Raw genomic sequence first — 20266 nt, forward strand, 5'->3', positions numbered from 1 at the left:
TCTACGTGATGCATTAGTCTGCACCAGAGGGGGGTAAATTCTGGTGTGCACTAATGTGTCACGCACTAAGTGTCTGTGTGGGCCCCGTTGCTGTGCTCTAAAAGGTCCCTAGTGTGCATTAGTATAATTCCATTTCAAACAGTGCGATATGAATGCGCTCCAGGTGTGCCAGCATGGTCCCCCCTGGGCATGTAGTGCTCACTAGAATTTACATTCCTCCGCTGTGGACTAATGCACCATATAGACGAGTCCTTGTTTTCCAAAGTCCCCCATTCTTTTTCTAGGCCTCTCCCCAACCTGCCCCATTAACCTGTTCTTTTAATAAGGTCCGAATGCAACCTGTTTCTCCTTCCTTGGACCCAGGCTGCAAGCGAGGCTGGTGACAGGGATTGTCCGACTTTAACCTTCCATACTTTGACCCCATTGCTAGCTTTCATTTGCATCGGTTGCATTCATTCCCACTTGAATTCCATTTCATGAAACTTGGGGCCTGCTAGACACATTGCTGCTGCCTCCGTCCAGGCCTGGAGGAAGAGTTTCAGGGTGGGGGCAGTGAGCTTGCCTCACCTGCTGGCCCCATCTGCTGCTCTCCTGCTCCTCACCTGAGAGGGAAGTGGTGCGGGAAGTCAGCCTGGCACTTGCTTGAATCCATGGTACCAGTAAAGGAAGTTCCTTATTCTGGGTTTCATTTAGTTCTGGGGTGACGATTTGCAATCCCAGGGAAGTCTGTGGATTTGCAGCTGTTAGTGCTAGGGACTGAGTTTGATTTTTTGACTTCTTTGTTTTCTTATACTGAGACGAGTTCAGTTGGTCCCCTTCCTTCTGGGTCTTGGCTGCATCTCTTGTGAGTCTGATGCAAAGAGCTGCACAAAGCAAGCCATTTGCAGTGCATGACAACAGCAAGTTTTACTGGTCCTACAAAAGCCAAGAGCTATGTACATGTCCTCAAGTGCCATCTACTAGCGCATTCGCTATTAACTCTTCGCATATACTGAGACACAGAGAGCACTATCCTAACACAGGATGACACCAGGAAAACACAGATTCTCCATTTTTCATAGGAGTGATTTCCTCCCTGAGGAGAGGTGGAAAATGAGCTGCCTTGAGCCATGTAGGCTCTTTGAGCATCTACCAGGATTCCTTCTGCCCTTTATTAATACCTGTGTACTTAGTGCTACTTCCACAGAGCAGAAGACAAGCAGTAACCACCTATCCTAAAATCCTTCCAACACTGCCCTGAGGCTGTGGTAAGTAGTGGTATTTCTGACTCTCCTCCTGTGAATGGGGAAACAGACACAGGTGGGTTCTGAAGAATATGGATGAGGAGGCAGACAGTGGGCAGAAAGAGAATTGTTCCAGAGGTGTAAGTAATTACTGTCATTCCGGTCCTGGTCGCTGTCTAATATAAACGTATAACCTGAACGATGGTATTGAATCTGCCTAGTAATCTGGCTTCATGTCATACCACGTCCTGTTTTCCTTTGATTTGCAGGTTCCCCTTTGCACAAGCAGGGTTCCACTGCCAGCACTGAGAAGTCTGGATCGAAGGTCACTGAGGTGGGCGATGACTTCCTGGGAGACTTTGTAGTGGGCGAACGCGTCTGGGTGAATGGAGTGAAGCCAGGCGTGATCCAGTATCTTGGGGAGACACAGTTCGCCCCCGGCCAGTGGGCCGGGGTTGTTCTGGATGACCCAGTGGGTAAGAATGATGGCTCCGTTGGCGGCGTACGTTACTTTGAGTGCCAGCCACTGCAGGGGATTTTTACACGGCCCTCCAAGCTGACCCGCCAGCCCATGGCAGAGGGTTCAGGCAGCGATGCCCATTCTGTGGAGTCCTTGACAACTCAGAACTTGTCGTTGCACTCGGGGACAGCCACGCCGCCTCTCTCCACTCGTGTCATCCCTTTGAGAGAAAGTGTCCTGAACAGCACCATGAAAACTGGAAACGAGTCTGGGTCTAATCTGTCTGACAGCGGGTCGGTGAAAAAAGGCGATAAAGACTTACGGCTTGGAGATCGTGTCCTGGTGAGTCCATTATCCATTCAATGGTCCCTCTAGAATGTTCCTGCTGTGAAGTGCTTGCAATTCAACTAGAGACAAGGGAAGGGAAGGACACAGCAAATAGGTAGCGAGAAACGGGGAACAAAACGGGGAACAAGCATTACAAGTATCAGACAATGAGATCACTTGATTATGCAGGCGTTGGGGGATTTTATAAACATGACATTATTTTACACTCCTGGTTTATTCGCACATGAATAGGGTGACAGGCAGACAGGTGAGAGGATGGGGAGATGAGGTGTGCGAGAGATCAGGATGCTGGAAGGTGGGTGAGGGGAAAGCTGAGCAGTGGGAAGGAGTGGGAGAAGGAATAGAGGTGAGGAACAGGAGAGCAAAAAAGCGTAGGGCTATGAAATAGAGAGATGAAGAATGTTTATTCTTTTCTAACAGTTTATGCATTGATCGCCTCTGTGCTGGTGTGCTTTGTGCCTTTGGTTCATTGTGCCTTTGTTGAATCTGGCTACCCAAGGCTTCCAGTTGTCTTGTCAAACGTGGTCAAAGCTCTTGCACAGTGTTTGCAGGGCAACTCTCAGAGCTGATGCTGCTCTTCAGTGCCTCAGTTTGAGGGTGTCCAACTTAAGAGACCTTGTGTCTCTTTTTCAAAGAGGCAGATGACCCACACTTCCTATTGACGACTTCTAGATTTGTGTTGGCTCTGCTTGTCTAAAAACAAGGCACAAAATATTTTAACTTGGGCACCCAAAACCAACGGCCACTTTTTTGAAAAGGTTGGCCATAATTCTCTGGCGGTCCAGTCTTCTTTTGCTCCACAGGTTGTTGTAACACCCTCTCCTGAGTACCTCCTGGCAGTTCATTAAACAGCATGATCTAACATGTGTGACGTGAGGTTTGTCCTTCCTCCACCCCCAGGGGGAGAATTGCGTGCATTGATTTAGTGGGTTTAACATTTGGGGGATTGGTTTTTTTAGTGTACATGCTGCTCTCTGCCTATATCAGAGAAGGCAAGTCGAAGAAAGCCTTGCTCTTAGAACAAAAGCGGGTGAGCTTTGCGACAGTCCTTAGTTCCTGTGGGCATTTATTCCAAAGTCTGGGACCAACCCTGAAGACAGTACTGACTCCTGCACAGACTAGCATCACTCTTACGGTGGAAAGTTGCATTTTGCCAGAGCAGTGGAGTTGCTGATCACAATCCTTATTTTGGAGCGTTAGGCAATTTTTAAAAGTAACCTAGTATTGAGTGCCTTGAAGACCAAGCACTGAGATCCTGAAAGTACAGAACTTGACTCCTTGAACTAGACATAGCTTTAATCACCCCTGTTGAAACGTGACTAGAACCATGGTACATTCTAACAGTAGCATAATACATTGGCAGGATCACTGGTGAGCAACTATGCCCCATATGCAAGTCAAATGGATTCTCCAGCTAGTTCTGTATATTTTTGTTCTGTATATCTACAATCGAAAATCCAGCATTTTAAATCTAAAAGGCTCAGCTGGGCTAAAAGTGGTAGTTTGTCATTGTAGACTAAACCAGTTGCATCATGGTAATAAGTAATGTACTTTAATAGATGCCTAAAGGGGGAGAGAATAAAATGAAATCAACAGTATTGTTAAGTAAATCACAATTAAAGTGACTTTGAATGTAATGGTTCATTTTAACTCTGGAGACAGGTCTTATTTGTTTCGGTGGGGGGGAGAAGTAAGCATTTACCATGATACCAAATGTCAGGAAGTATCAGCCCATGGAGCACAAAATCTTCTGAGACTGTATCCCTTTGCAACACTACTAGAATCAAAAGATAAAGGTAATTTTAACAGACAAAGATGACAGGTCCCAAAGTGTCTGGTCTGTGTAAGTCCTCGGCAATCTGTCTACCGGTTTTAAAGTTTCAGCTACTGGTTTCTAGCTGTCTGGTTTTTCTACCTTTTTGGCACCTGGTTGCTATAGTGATGGTTGCACTTAGGGTGAACAGATGTCCCAATTTTATAGGGACAGTCCCGATATTTGGGCCTTTTTCTTATAATATCCCTAAAATATCTAATAGCCCCCCACCCCCATCTTGATTTTTTCACACTTGCTATCTGATCACCTTAGTTGCACTAGAAAAGTTTAGATAGGCAGATCTGCCTAGCAGCATTGCTAAGTAAATAGTGCAGTAGCACCCAACGTTTTCAGTTCTTCCCTAGACCACTTTTGGGGTGGATAGGAGGGTGAATCTGGAAAAACTGACTTCAGGATTCAGCTAGGAGCAGTGCTCCCCAAGTGCCCAGCGAGTAGGAACTACACATTTTTCTAACCCAGTGCTGATTTCTGACCTGAAGAAGCTTGTCTCCATTAGAGCTGGGTGAGCTATATATAGCAAATGATTTCTCAGCTAAACAGAGCCCTCTGTGCTGGGTACAGATTACCTGCCAGCAATCGTTGTATTTCTTAGTTTGTTTGTCAGTCACAAGGACAAGCTGATGTTTAAGGCAAACATAGCTCAGCCTATGGGTCGCTTTGCGGACTCCTCACTGCAGCTACGGCTTTGACGACTGGCTCTTCATGGTGAGTGAGTGAGTGAGTGCTCACCCGACGGTAGCTTGGCATTGCTTATGCTTCCCAAGTGGCTGATTGCAATTTTTATAAACCGGAGGAGAAGCTACGGAGGAAGAAATCGCCCTGCCTTGGATCTATAAAAGGGAGCGGGGGACTGGAGTAAGTCAACGGGGCTGCCCAAGTCCCCAGTTCAGAACAGCCCACACACACATCCTTAACTGCATTCCTGTTCAGTACAGCACAGAAGCACGAGCACGTGCGTCTCATTAACTTCATGGGCTTGAGTGCTGTCCTGCGTAGGAATGCTTTCCTGAACAAGGGCCTGAGGCCGGGCCTCCTCCAGAAACTCTACCAGTAAACCAATGTCTGCGCGGTGTGTGTGTGTGAGATTGATTGATTTATTTTTATTTGGAGATGTTTTTACGCCAGCAAACACCGTAACACAGTCGTAGTCAGAGCGGCCTAAAAGTGCTTTTGCCAAGAGAGCTGATTTTGCTCAGGGAAACAGTATCAATTCCATTGACAAAAGCCCGGGTATAAGCTGCGGCTGCACTAGGAGGGTATACTGACATAGCTATGCCAGCAGACCTTTTCTAGTGTAGACCTGGCCTAACCCATTTCCAAGTTGGTCATGTGAATGCCCCTGGCACAAACACAGTTTTGCTAAAGTATTCAGAAGACTTTAGCTGTCCGTGAGCATTCTCTGGGTTGAAAACAATTCGCTTGTACAAGAAGTGAGCTGCGAATACCACTGAAGTAATTTGCATATTTTATCATACCAAATCTTGGCCCATACTCTTCTTCTCACCCCCCCAAGCGTTCATCTACCTTTATTCTCTGCCATTTCTGTTCTAGTTCATAAGTAGCCAGAAAAGCCTTCTTTTACCAGTCATCTCACTTCTCATTTTCTCTCCTTCTGCACCACTTTCTTATTTTGACATCATTTGAACATGTTTGAGAAGAATTTCACAATGCCTTTGTATTTGGCTGCTTCGCTATCTCGTTGATCTGCTTTCCCTTGAGTCGATCTCTTTCTGCCTTGGGTTTATTCTCTCAGATGCTTGCCATAAAGACCTGGCTGTTGATCCCAAGAGGTTTTGAAATTCATCTTCCCAAGCTAGTTCTTCTGGGGCCTGCATGCTGTCCTCCATCCAGATTAATGTCAATGGAAGTTTCGTGAAACCCATCAAGAGCAAAGTATGGCCCTTAATCATAGCAATTAGGAGCGGAAAAGCCCTGGTGGATCATCTAGGCCATGCCTCTGCCAGTGCAGGATTGTTGTTTCCTCAGTACCTGCTAGAGGACTGGGAAGCTGCAGAAACTGCAGTTAAGTGAGTGCATCATAGGCTGTTTGGCTCAGCCGGCTCTTGTCGGAGCTCTCTTCCAGTACTCAGCTCATCCCCCTCATTAGAGGAGGACTGATGATGATTTTGCATCATCATGCAGTGTTTTGAGCAGCTCAGAGACTTCCCTGTCTAATGGGTCACCACGTGTGAAACCACCTTGATGTCTTTCCCCTGCTGCAGCAGCTGCTGCTCGACACCACACACACACACCCTTCCCCTCCTTCACACCCCGCCCCCCGGTGGTTTGGCGGGATTCTCTTGCAGAACTCAGTGTAGGCACCATGGCCTGGCCCCTGCTGCCGACCCGCCTGCATCAGAGCAGGAGAGAGGCAATGAGCTGCATTGTTCTGCTCACTGCTGTCTGCACCCACTCAGTCAACTACTCTGTGGTTTTTAAAAAAATAAAACACTTTGGGGGCATGCTGTATTTATTTATTTTTTATTTTGGGGAGACTAGACACTGAATTCCCCAGGACCTTGGTGCTCAGTGCATGTCTGCTCAGGCCGCCGTGCTTGCAGTTGTGTTACTCATCGCAGTGGAACTAACGCAGCAATTCCTCTGATGGCCACGTTTGGGAGAGTTCATCTCAGGGCTCAACAGATATCCATCAGGTCCCTGACTTTGAGCCAGTAGTGTGGCTGGCTCAGGGGCTAGCTCCAGGAAGCTTGGTTTAATTCCGGAGATCTGTCTGTCTGAGAGAGAAACCTCCTCGAGAACTATTCTGTTTTGTGTTCAGTGGTTTCCAAGAGCAGAAACCTCCCCTAAGCCCTCTGCTGAGCCCTCCAGTTTTGCGGCCCCCTAGCAGGCACTGAGCCAGTGGACTCAATTCCTCTGCCTCTCTCTCCACAGCCTCTAGGAAGCCAGAGCCAGCTGGTATGAAGGAGAGCAGTCCCCAGGCCATGCCAAGGCTGGATTTGGGGCAGAGGATTGTGAGGCTGTAAATGGCTCCCTGAAAAGCCGTGCACAGTCGCCTCTGAACGAAAGCTGGGTGCAGCAGAGCATCTGCCCCAAGGATTTTAAAATGTGTTGCAGCCAAACAGTAAGCAACTCTGTCATTGTAAATGTGCTTTCAAAACGGGCAATAGGCTCAGATACCAGAAAACGGCTGGTCTGTGTGGTCATTTTTTTCATTTAAAAAATGTTCATTATTTAAAATATTTCTAAAAAATACTTAATCGGGGAGAAAAAATGATGGTGGGTGCTCCTGAGACACCTCAAATCCAGTGCTGAGGCTGTTGTGGTCCTAGACGTAAGGACGAGAGGAAGCTGGATCATTTTAAAAGCAGCGCAAGAAACTGCATTTAAATCCTGCTAGCGTCCTGGCAGAAACCAAGGGCTGCTCAGGAAATTCAGTGTTGCGACTGACTTGCCCTCCTTAATTCACACCACATGTGTCTGCCTCTCTTCTCCTCCCTCCCGCCCTGGGGAATGAATGATGCAGTGTGTCTCTGCCTGTTCCTGTGGCAATGGTAGCTGAAGGGAGAGAAAAGCTTCCATCTTAAAGGGACACTGTGAAGTTACTGGGTCAAAAATAAAATGCTTCTAGACAGTGGCTCAGATGGAAAAATTTACCTTCATGGGTTTTAACCTTCTTGATCCCTTCCTGCTCCAATCCCCAAAAACAAAGTGTTCCCATTGTAGAAATAAAATACAGACCAGAGAACTGGAAAAATTAATTCTTCACTTCCTCCACTTGGGGGAGGAGTATCGGGGGAACAAAATGTGCTTTACTTTGCTGACACATGAGTGTGTTCCACCCCAGAAAAGTCCTGGTTTTTTTCAGTGGTGGGGCAAGTGAGTGTTCACTAGATCTGTCTATTTTTTTTTAAGAAAAGAAAAGAAAAGCACTCTACAGAGGTGGTGTTACCTTTAATCTTCCTCCCAAACCCTAAGTGCGAGTGTGCTCTTTATTTGACACTGAAATGTGGAACCATAAACACACGATTATTTTTCAGAGCTGGGGTTGTACAAAGAAGCACCTAATGGAAGACTCCTTTGATGCTGTAAATAAGCAGATGAGCAACTGATCTAATATATTATTGTGGGGCATCCCCCTGTATCCTGGTTATATAGGTACAAAAATCTGACTTAGCTAGAACTCACTGTAGATGAGAAGTTAGATAATGTAATCAGCGTTAGTGCCAAGAAGGTGAAAGTGTACAGCTCGTCTAAATGAGAGACCGAGAATAATCTGAGCTGGATATTTATGCCTGGTTTCACCCTTTGGAGAAGGGTTTTTAATTAGATGTGCATTTCAAATTCTTTCTTTCTGTCTGCTGTATGTGCAACTCCTAGCCCCTGGCAAACTACAGAGGCTTCTCATGAATAAATTAATCAGATTCATTTGATTCATTTATTTTTTTTTAAGAAATAAACTCAGTGTGGCAGCCTGAAGCTGAAATGGGCCTTTTACCACCCGAGTCTAAATCATTTGAATTAATAGCTCGCACATAACGAGAACTGCAACAACCTCTCCAGTGGAGCAGGGAGGTTGCCACTTTCTCTGCTGTCATATGTTGGCCTTGAATTACTTAGCAGCTCCTGAGCCGACTGGAGTTGGACAGCAGGAAAACGGTAGTGGATATTTTTTAATGGCAGATTCTGCCATTCCATTTCTTAGCCAGTCAGCCAAGTGTTTCCAACTGGCCGTGGGCTTACAGGAAGGCAGGTGCTCCAATACAGGGTTTCGCAGGAGGGCAGCAAGTGCCTTTCCTGGCTTCGTGTCAATCTCAGAAGGGAGAAACATCACGTTCTTCGCCTCCCCCGAGGTACTTAGTGCTTTCAGAGAAGATATTATTTCATCACCTCCTTGCAAATCAACCCACGGGAGAGCAACCATCTGTGTCTTGGCTGGCGAGTGTAAGTCAGCGTGGCAGGCTCTTCGACCTGGTATAGGAATGTGGGCAGCTCCTGCAGAGGCACCTTGGGTTCTAGTTTTAAAATCCCTGCAGTAAGACATGAGGTAACCTTTGCATAGCTCCAACCGCAGTATAAGTGGGTGGGTGCCTCTCCTTGGGACAGGGCAGTAGCAGAGAAGTGGTGCTAGAGGGGATTGCAGGGACTGCTGAGCTCAGGGAAGTAGCCTAGGTTGAGGTTTGTGTTGATTTTTGAGTAGCCAGTAAAGCCAAACCTCAGGTGAGGGGTGAACTCGGGCCCAACTCCGAGCCTGCGCTCTCGGAGCATGAAGTTGGCGCCCCGCCTGCTCAGAGCATGGAATGCCCTATGATGGTGAGTATGGAACTGCGTGCGGGATAGGCTCTGTAGGAGCCCTCCTGGTCCCATATGAGTACATATAACCTGTAGCCTCCTCTAGTGGTTAAAGCACAGGATGTGTAACAGGCCTATCCGGCAAAAGTGCAGTTATTCCTAGCTAGCTGCCACATGCGGCTCTGCTCCTGAACTCCTGGGATTGACCTCAGCTCGGACGTGGATTCTGACTCCCAACCAACCCCTGGAGCCCTAACATGGACCCTGATACCTGGCATTGACCCTCACAGTCTGATTCCTGACTCTGCCTCCATCTCTGACCCTCGGCTTAACTCCTGACTCTGACTTGACCCTCATCTTGATTCTTGACTCTGATCCTGGCTCTGGCCCTCTGGCTTCAGTTCTGGAGTCCCAAGCTCCTGCCCCTAGTCCTGCCTACCTTCGCCCAGGGATCCTGAGGGGACAGAGATTCAAGACATCTGCCTTCTGTGCCTGGCTCTGCTGCTGACTTATGTGACCTTGTGTGAGTCATTTAGCCACTCTCTGGCTCAGTTTCCCCATTTGAAAATGGGGACGATAATACTGTGAAGTTTAACTTGTAAGTCCATGAGGCAATGAGATCCTGACATGGAAGGTACCATGGAAGCCCCACAAGTTATATTATTGATATACCAGCAAAGGGAGTGGGAGCTGCACTGAAGCTGAGAAAGAGACTGAGAATATTGCTTCTAACTCTGCAAGAATAAAATCTTTTCATCTTCGGTCACCTCAGCCCAACTCATTCACGTGAACTCTTTGAACCTTCGTGACAAGTATAGTTGTGCTGCGGGTTCTGAGCTCAGCGACGAGTCAAGTAAACCCCTCTCCATTCCCTCTTCTCTCACACGCTCCGGCCCAAAGCGGACCTCCCTGTGGTTTAAAGGAAAACTGCTTGCTCGGCCAGCGTTGACAAGGTGCAACGATTTTGAAAGTCCTTTAGGCTGTGTCTACACGGCAGCTGGGACTGAGCCTCGTGGCCGGGGTGGAGCTAGCGTGCTAAAAATAGCTGTGTGTTGTGGACGTTGTAGCATGGGCCACTCACGGAGCATTGGGTGGTCTTGTCCGTGGGTGGCTAGCCCAGGCTGTAGCATCTGCATGGCTATTTTTAGCAAGCTAGCTTAAGCAACGCTAACGTGTCCGTCCGTCCGTCCCCCCTACCAGAGTGGCCTGCGCTGATTCAGGCGGGCTGGCTGTCACCTTGGACAGCAGTCATCATCTTGAGTTTGCTAGTGGAGAGTGTCTCCCTGCTCCCTATGGGAACGTCCTTCACTCCCCCCAGATGCCCCACAGCTGTGGTTCCCTTTCTGGCTACGCCCCCACCACACATTAACATGAGAGAAGAGGAGGTGAACTAATGAGGTTGGCCAGCTGAAGGGACTGTCAGCTTTGACCCCTGTCCAGGAGGAATAGCTGTCAGAGCTGACTGCAGCTTGTTGTGCCTACCATGGGCGTACAAGCATCTGAATCGTAGTGAGTTGGGCTCAGGACTCCTCTTATAGAGCTATCAGAGAAATGGCACTGATTCTTGTCTGGAAGGCCATCTGCTGTGGCCCATTTATGCATGGACGCAAGAGACACCTTCCGCTGAGTGAGAGACACTTACAGTCCATTGGTCTCTCTAGTGTAGGCAAGGACCAGGCTGCTACAGAACTAGTGGCCTGAAGCCCGTATGTTGTGTAGCCCAAAAACAAAGCACCTCCGAGCCCTTGCTGGATATAGGAGATCCCTGGATATCAGATGAGGATGGGAAGTTTCCTTGGATGCTGATTGTTCTGTGTGATGGCGATTTATAGGGTTATGTTTATTGACAGAATCCCAGGCAGGAGAGACGGGAATACCTCACCCCTTAGGTCTTTTAGTTTAGCTTCCTCCTGCCAGTGCAGGATTGTCCTTCTCTGATCCCAAATGTGGCGTTCTTGCTGTTGTCACATAAACAAGTATTGGCCATCACTAGAATGGAAGTAAAATCCCAAACCAATCCTCCTGCCCTCTTGTCACATCAGCTCTTCGGAGGCTTTTTCTGTGTGCATACATGCCCTCATAAGCATTCATTTAGCTGGCATACTGGCAAATACTAGAGTTCTGCTTGCAATATATATCATTACAGAGGAGCTGTAAGTGGCCGTCAGTAGAGAGGACTGTGTTATTAACATGGACAGCCTTTATAACAGAGACAGCCTGATAAGGAGAAGCAATAATTTTAGGGTTTCCTCTTGCATTGGATCCTGAAAAGATTATTTTCTCATTGCTGCTCAAGAGATGTGTGCAGATGCCTCTTGCATCAGCTGCCTTAATGGAATGTGTATCTGTACAAATCCAGTTATGTTGTGGTGATCGGGGGAGAGCCCTGACTCTGAGGTTTGATTAAAAATCTTTACGGCTTTACTGGGAAAAATCCATTTTCTCTGTCTTGTGTTTCTGGCGCTGTGCATTCCTTTGACCCACCCTCCCCTGTTGGTTTGGACAGTGAGCTCTGGCTTCCTCTGAGATCTTCTAGTGAGTACCTGACTTTCAGATGCCTCGGTTGATATGAATAACTTTTTTAAGAATAAACTATTAATGGCATCTACATCACCACATGAGAGGACACACATTGCACCTTTAAAACTATGCTGCCAGCTACTCTGCAGTGAGTGACAATGACCTTGTGCTAAACTGAGACAAATCTTCCAGATGCATATTGGAAAGGTAGCACATAGCCAGTTGGACTCTTTTTCCTTTGTGTGTCTTTCTCCAAAGATCATGTTTTGCTTTTTTCACGTGCAGTCAGTAGCATCTGGAACAAAATTCCCCATACATTGGCCAGAAATCCCCTCTGTAATTTAACGCTGGCGTAACATAGTTCCCCACCACAAGTGCTCAGCAGAGATGGAGACTTGGATCTTTAGCACTAAAATGCAGGTTTCTGGGTTTCTACCGCTTGAGATAAAGTAGTAATTCCACTGGCTGCTAGTAGTAGTAGACCCCTTATCTTCTGTGTGGACAAACCACTCTAAAGGAAGAGGTGTCACACAGTCAACATGTTACAATGGTGCATTTATCATTCCTACTTCAGCCTTCCAAATGACAGCAATGTTCTGTGGCCTTGGAGGGTGCTTGGGGTGACAGCAGAGGGAGTGAGTTGGGATAGGTAGAGTAGCCACCAAAACATTTTAATCAGGCAGTGCAATCTCCCTTCATTGGCCTTCTGTCAGCGATGGCACTGTCTGTGCTCTTAGAGTGGGTGCTGAGCAGTGGGCCTGTAGGTGTGGGGTGAATGTGGGGGCAGGTTTAAGGGGAGAGATGGTGAGGCAGAGGGAAAATTGGATAAAAGAGCAAATGAAGACTAGAGGGAGGAGACTAGAAGCAGGCGGGTTGAAACATTGTCTGGTCCTAATCTGCCAAAGTTGCTTAAACAATATGGTGGAAATTCTAATGAGGATGGTGGGGTGGTGTCTGGAAGGATTAAGATTGGCCCTTGAGTTACTGGTTTGACTCCATTTTTGTCCTTGCATTACATTTTTCTTTGCATTCCTTATTCAAAGTGACACAGTGGGTATCTTTGGCTTCACACATCTTCCTTTTGCTCTGCCGTCTCCTTGAATGAGCTGCAAGATTGATCTACTTCTCCGGCTTCGCCTTGTCACAGGGTTTGAGCTAAATGCTTTCTCCTGAGGTGATTAGAGAGCATCAAGATAAGGGAAAGGATTGCGGTGATACTGTTTAATGAATGACTTTTAAGCAGATAGAGAGGGTGAGTCTGGAGTCAAACTCCTCCCAAGTTTAGAGGTGTTTGGATCAAAGGCAGTTTTAGTCCATCCTGAAAATGTCCCTTTCTCAGGTCAGAGTGGGATGGGTTGTGATGGGTGAAACAGTTTGTCCTGGAGGTTTTTCCTGAAGCTGAAAGGCCTGGAGGACTACAATTGGTCAAAAAATAAATAAATTAATTAAAAAATAAATCATGGCTGTTTCCATTTGCAGGGTTCAAATCTGACACCCTCCACCCTTTTTTTCCAAAATATTTTACTGTTGATTTTTATTGAAACAGTAATCAAAGTTTCTTCTTCTACATCATGATTATGGTAATGTTTTTTATTAAAAATCTCAATTTAAAATTTTCATTCATAAAACTTTGGAAAAAGACCAAGTGAGGTTTTTATGTGTGAAATTTTTCATTTTCTAAAAAGGCCACAATGAGTGTTTATATTTTCTGAAATTTGTGGCAGGTTCTATGGACGATTCACTAAATGTGAGCATAGCCACAGAGTTGGGGTGGGGAGTGGTATTTACTTTGCCTTTGCTGCTTAGAGTAACCATGACTTAACTAGCAGGGCATACTGGGCATCTCACCAGATTGGTAATGCTGCTACACAATAACAACAGTAGCTGCCCTCCAGACTTTAGTCTGCTGCTAGTGGCTAAAGTGGCGATACTCAAGTCAGCTCATACTTAGCTCTTTTTTCCCCTATAAATTATGGAGTACTTTATAAAAGCAGACATGTACAGAAGAGGAAATTGAGACACCATGAGCTGAAGTGACTTGTCCATGGATACAGGACAAGCCAGTAGCAGTGATGGGAAAAGAACCCAGGAGTCCTGTGTACTTCTCTTATGCCCTGTCCATTGGATCACTCTTGCTGCCTCTGTACAGTTGCTGCTCCCTTTGTTTTTCACGGGCAGCTCTATTTCTCTCGTTGCAAGATGATAAAGCTGCTTGCTTGTTTGAGTGCTTGATGGAAACGACTGCCTACGTTTTGATAAAACCATCCAGCTCATAGACTGATGCAACCTGCCAGCTGATGCTTTTTTTGGTAATACTTATTTTAGCAGCTTATCAAGGATGAATAAATCTGCATGTCTGAGTCAGATTAATTTTCTAGGCTCACCACACACACTCTCTCTCTCTCCCCCCCCCCCCCTCCCTCCCTCCCGTATGCTTGCCAGGGGATGGGAAGTTCAACAACTGGTTCTAGAGCGATCATGCAAATAGGACAGTCTCAGCTATTCATTATTATTTACTAAAAGATGTGTTCCCCGGTTCCTTTGTGGGTTGGGGGAGCGCTACATGTCCGGGACAGTAGGGTTGCCAACCCTCCAGGATTGTACTGGAGACCCCAAGAATTAAAGATTAAACTTTAATTAAAGATTGTCATGTGATGAAACCTCCAGGAATACGTCCAACCAAAATTAGCAACTCCTACAGGACAGTTGTGTCTATGCTCATTTAAGGAATAAGATAATCCTGAATGATGGTGATGTATTGTATGGAATACATCAGAATAGCTAAGAAAAGAATTGAAACTTACTTTAGGGGAAAACTCTGCATTATTGTCACTGTTAAGTACAGTAAAAATGTTACCGATTATTATTATTTTGGTTAGGGGAGTTGACTTTTTCCCCCCAGAAATAGTTATACCAGTAAATGTCCTGATGTGGATATGGTTTTATCAGTGTAAGATGTCTTACACCAATACAGTTATTCCCCTTCCCAAACAGGAATAGCTATACCAGTATAAGTCACCTTTGCACCAGTATAACTGTGCCCACACTAGGGATTGTGCTGCTTTAACTATCTAAGCAGTGTGACTTTCTAGTGTAGACAAGCCAAGAAGAGGAAGTAGACCTCAATGTAGCACTGTGAGAAGCAAGGACTAATTAGGGTCAGGCTTTTAAATTGACCAGCTGGTATCCACCCCAGGCCCTCAAAGGTTCTGGACCCATGTACTTTGCTGAAAGAAATGTGACTCCACATATCTTTATAAATTATATTAAAACCCTTCACCAAAATAAAAGCAAAAAATATATAATCACATCTAAGATGCTATATTAATATTAAACTCCAATTAAGAGTAAAGCAATACAACTATCAAATCAAGGTCAAATCAAATAATTAGTCTGTGTTGGATTATAATTAAATCTTCAGATTAATACCCTCAATAATCAATCCTAATAAATTCTAAGATGCAGTCTAAAAAGGTGGACGTCCATTGGATTATAAATCCTAAATAAAGAATTTTACTAAAGTCAATCAAATATATAGCTTGAATGGTTAAGTACATTTAATGCTGAAATTGAATTATTATCTAAAGTCTGGACCACAAACTCAGAATTAATTATAAGGCTTCCTGGGTGCCTCCTCTGTATGGACTTCATGGGTGCTCATACATGCACAATGCCACACTTTCACTTTCACCCCTAAAAATAAAAAGGCTGGGACGTCTTCCAGAGAATAAAAATAGAAACTAAGATACTTAAGATAACAGGGGTTGCAAACGCTTCAGCTCTGGCAGCCATCTGGACTCTCGTAGTGTACGGGCTGAATCTGCAGTCAAGTAGCCAGAGGGTGATGATCCATTGATACAGTGCTTCTTGCTAGTGGGCCTCTTTTGGGGACAGGGAGAGACTGATCGGAGGCCATAGTGGCCTATTTGTTGATGTCGTGACTCTCTCTCCAAGGTGATCAGTCTTGGAGAGTCTGGAAAGTCAGTCTTTCCTCAGGCGGCTGGTGGACCCAAAAGGTGAGACTTCTCGGCCTTACCCTTGAGTTTTATAGTTTGCAAACTTTACTTTCTCGGCCTTGCTGTACCTCCTTCCAGGCTCTTTGGACAAATCAGATACGATGCCTACCTTGGAGCCATGCAGCCTGGTCCAATCAGAACTGAATTAGATCGCCCTTACCTAGGCTCATTGTGGAAAAATCCTGCTTAAATCAGCAATTTAAAAAACATTCACTGCTTTGCCTACCAAAGAGCCCGTAAGTCTGTAGCCCACCCCTGCGACCCTTCCAAAAATCTGCATAAATGAGATCATGTTTGAGGAAGCTGGCATGGTCTTACTGCTTAGGATAACTTTGTCACCAGTTTACAGAAAGTTCAGTATAAAAAGAGCTAATTGGAAAAACCCCAGCAACAAAACCAGTCATTTGATGTTCATTCATCAGCAAAATTAAAAAAATTCTAGCATTAGTTTCATGATGTCGCATTTCTTATTCTTCTTGGAAACAAGGCAACTGCAGTAACCATTCTGTTTTGGAACTGAGCTATTCGTCAAACAGCTTACCTGATGGAAAATGCTATATAAGAATAGGTGTTGGTGTTGTTATTTCATTATTACCTTCTGAAAGCTACCTGGAATCTTTAATCACGATGAAACCTATTTGCAGTTTACAGTTTTGAATTGTACGTAAGGTCGGTATCTCTATATGAGCTATTCTTCTCAGAACGGAGAGAGCTCAGCAAACCTTTAGGGGCGTCTAGTGTGAAGAAAGATACCAGCTGATGCACTATGGCTGTTCAGTCAAGCACACACTTTTATTAGCAGTACGCAAAACGTGTAGAGCATCGTGCTGTCTCATGCCTGGCACAGGCAGTGCAAGGGGGTAATTGTGTATCTTTTATTCTTTCTGAGGCCTGGTCTAAAGCTTTGCCGGCTTAGCCATGTCAATTGGGGGTATGATTGATTGATTGATTTTGTTTTGCTGAAATAACAAAAGCCCTACTGTAGATGCAGTTAAACCAGCAAAGAAGTCCTTTTGCTGGCATAGCTTATTTCAGTCCGGGAACTCGTTGAAGCTATACCGGCAGTAGGACTTTTTTGTCGATTATAAGCTGCATCTCCACTATGAGATTTGATGCATAGCTATATTGGCAAACCTTGTGAGTGCAGGCCAGGCCTAGGAATAAAATATGTGTCATGCTGGACTGGACCAATCATCCATTTTATCTGATATCCTGCCTCTGTTGTTGCTCGGCACATGCCATTTTAGAGGGAGGCTGAAAACCAAACCCAGCCACCTGTGATCCAAGCAGCAAGCTGTGCCTGAGGGCAGAAAGTCCCTTTGTGACGTCTGCTGCAATTAGCTGACACTCTGAAACGTGAGATTTGATTACCTCTGCCTTAGCACTTTCTTCCCAGGCGATGGGGAGTGAGGAAATTCTTCGTCAGGTTTAGAGGAACCTTTTCATTGCTGGAGGATGCCGGGAACAGAAAGTGTCTGAACTTGATCCATGCTTTGTAACCGTGGCAGAGCAGGGCTATGTTGCAAACTTTTTTTTCTTCTGCATCCCATTCCTTATCCTCCCAGCCTCCCCGCCCTGTGTGCCCTCGATTTAGTACTGGTGCTTCTGCTTCTAACCTCCAGCGTTTTGATAACCAACAGGTTGGCGGGACGAAAACGGGAGTTGTGCGCTATGTGGGAGAGACAGATTTTGCCAAAGGAGAGTGGTGTGGAGTGGAACTGGACGAGCCCCTAGGGAAGAATGATGGGGCAGTCGCTGGTACAAGGTACTGTATGCACTCACCATGCTCCAACTTGGGGTCTGACGCTTACCAATGTAATGTGGACTCCAAAAACCAGCTGCTTAGGGTGGCCCAAGGAGGCAGAGCTAGAACCTATGCTATGAATTTAAGCAGGGGACATCTAGGCTGTCTATTGGCAGGGGGTAGAGGGGAGGGAAATATTTTGACTGCAAGGCCTTTTGACGTGAAATAGTTTCCCCAGGGAAGTGGTGGAAGTCCCATCACTGGCGTATTTTAAAACTTTTGAAAAGTTTTTAGAGAAAGTTTGTTTGGTTGTTTGTTTTAGAAAACAGATCCATTGTTGGCTTTTCCCCCCACTTCTGGTTTCTGTGATTCTGGGACTTTATTAAGACCACTCATCACCATATGTTTACATCATAAATCCTTCCTTTTCCCTATTCTATGTATAACTCACCCGTTCAGCTTGCTACGTGGTAAGGACGTGAGATCTTCTCAACATGCTGGGCATCTCTACTTTCTGGATGCGAAGCTCTTAATGAGCCCTGAATGAACAATTAATTAAGTTATTGCTCCAGGCTTGTAGTGATCCCGAAGGGTGACATCTGTTTGCAGACTGAACTTGCCAACGCCTGAATCCATTCAGTGTCTTCTACAGCAGCCACATGTCTGCATGTGAAGGGCAAAGCTGTGAAAGCCAAAAGGACCAGTTTTGGATTGGGTAAACACCAGAAAAGCAGTGTGCTCTTCCAATCTATATCTTGAACTTCTGGGTCTGCAAAACTGGGTAGGAAATCTGATGAGACTTGCAGATCACGTTTATGTTCATGCTGGAAGCTGTGACCCAAAACCTAAGATCTTGAGTTACCCTGAAGCTCGGATCTGAGTTCTGCAACTCATGCTTGACTCTTGTAGAAATACAGTTGGCAAAGACTCTCAAGATCCTTCAGCAGGTCCATTAATGGGAATAGGAGTAGGGAAAGTTCTCAGTCATTTTAAAGGTCAAGGGTTGGGTGGGTTCTCATGGTGTCCAGAATGGTTCATCCATCCCTTGTGTTCACTCTCACTTTTCAGGAGTTCTGCAGAGTCCTATGAATCTTTGCAGAGTCTTGATCTCGCTATATTTACGGCTGTAAATAAGTGACCAAAGATGGTGTGGCTCTGGTTAGTAAAAAGGATACTAGGGATAGCAGCAATATCATGTAACATTATTATTGCTTCAGGGCTTCCTCAGGAAACCCAGCGATGGCAGAGGTCAGAGTGTAACTTCAAAAATAGAATGGAACTGACAATTACTCGACAGGTCCCAGTTTCTGCAGCAGCGTCCTTCACTGTCTGACAGCCTAGGTGCCTGCTGACCATGAGTTTTTATTTGAAATAGGAATGGCTCTGTATAATCCCATGACGGCATCTCAGTAAACCAGCAAATGATGGGAAGCAGAGAGTCCCTGAGGTCCCGAGGCAAGGGAGAGAAAGCAAGGGAGGATGCTGTAGGATGAGCTATGGAATGAATCCAGGGTCCTGCTCTCCATCACTCAATTATAAAGTGGTTGCAGGTTTTCTCTTCAGAACTCCCCCAGAGTAACTTGTTTTCTCTGTGGATGTAGAAGGTAAAGAGGAGAAAACAAGGTGGGTGTGCTGAGCTTAGGGCTCCAGGACTCTGCTACTGGGATCCAGTACTGTCTCTGCCAGCACTTCCCACCCATTTGTAAGAGAAACGTGGCTCTGCACCCAGCCTCCTGCTCGTCGGCAGGCCAGCATTACTATGAGCAGGAGTTGACCTTTCTTCTTTAAGAGCATCATGCTGGGATCAGAGTTCAGGTAAGTAGGAGACCCCTGGCAAAGCCATGGAGTGAGGTCTCCTGGCTGCAACACTTTCCTCTCTGTCATTTGCCCCAAACCCTGTGCCGCGCTGTCAGGTGTGGGGCAGTTCAGCCCCACGGTGGGGAATGGGTAATAGGAGTGAATTAAGGGGCTAATGGGTGGAGTTTTTCAGTTCAAACAAGAGGAAGGAGAGAGCGAGGGAGGGGACAATCTGTACCGTGCCACTCTAAAGAGGCAGGTCTCCTGGAACTCAAGCAAACCACAGACCTCTGAAGCAGTTCGATGTAGCACCCCATCCAGCACTAGCACACCAGCAGCAAACCTCCTGCTAACAATTCAACCGGTGCCTGTTGGAGTGGGTCTCCCTCCCTTCCGTGTTCGGACTGCAGGTTTGGCAGCGTTGTCTCAATTGACCCTTGTAGCCTGAGCCTGACCCCCGCTGATTTTCTGTACGTTACCATCTTCTAGTGGTGAGCTGTTAAAGCTGGCGGGTGCTGTGAGAGGCCCAATGGAGCCTTTGGAGGAAAGGCATCTTGCTGAAACACGCGTGCTTTCGTTTTGCTGCTGGACCACAAAGGATCCACTGTGCCAGCATTCAGCCCCTGTCAGACTCCCTCCCAACGCCAGCCTGCCATGGAATCGTTTTTAATGCCCTGTGCTTGTCCCATCAAAATCCCAGAGTCCTGGGACACAAGCAAGGGGGGAATAACGCACGCTTTGGCTTTGCTAACTGTTGCCATCTAGTGACCACCCAGTCTCTCACCTTGGTTTGTTTTTCATGCCATTGCTGGGAGAACTGCTCTTGGTCTTTGAGTGATGTGTTAGCAGGGCTGACACAGACCATGCAAATTACGCTGTTTTCTAGTGGGTTCTGGGTTCGCGCTGGCTCCATGCATGTCACACAGTTGTCTCCAAAGGAGACGGTTCTCCCTGGGCGTTGGGGACAGCAAGTGTTAGGGGAGGGGGATGAAGGGGTAGTGTTCCTACCTTTTGAAACCTGCCACTGCAAGAAGAGTGAAACCTGAGTGAGTGGCACTCTGGGGAGATGAGAAG

At 46.2% G+C, this 20266-nt stretch overlaps 1 protein-coding gene across 2 annotated transcripts in view; it reads left to right on the plus strand.

Moving 5' to 3' along the window:
- Window positions 1-20266, plus strand: part of CLIP2 (CAP-Gly domain containing linker protein 2) — a 110188-nt gene that overhangs the window by 50115 nt on the left and 39807 nt on the right. For both annotated transcript variants that reach the window (XM_067537887.1, XM_067537888.1), the window contains exons 5-6: window positions 1493-2025; window positions 17292-17416. In XM_067537887.1, the coding sequence (XP_067393988.1) occupies window positions 1493-2025; window positions 17292-17416 (658 nt within the window). The remainder of the gene's footprint in view (window positions 1-1492; window positions 2026-17291; window positions 17417-20266) is intronic.

Source organism: Emydura macquarii, unplaced genomic scaffold, assembly GCF_026122565.2.
Source record: "Emydura macquarii macquarii isolate MOO-44397 ecotype Brisbane River unplaced genomic scaffold, CSIRO-AGI_Emac_v2 contig_450, whole genome shotgun sequence".
Taxonomy (NCBI): domain Eukaryota; kingdom Metazoa; phylum Chordata; order Testudines; family Chelidae; genus Emydura; species Emydura macquarii.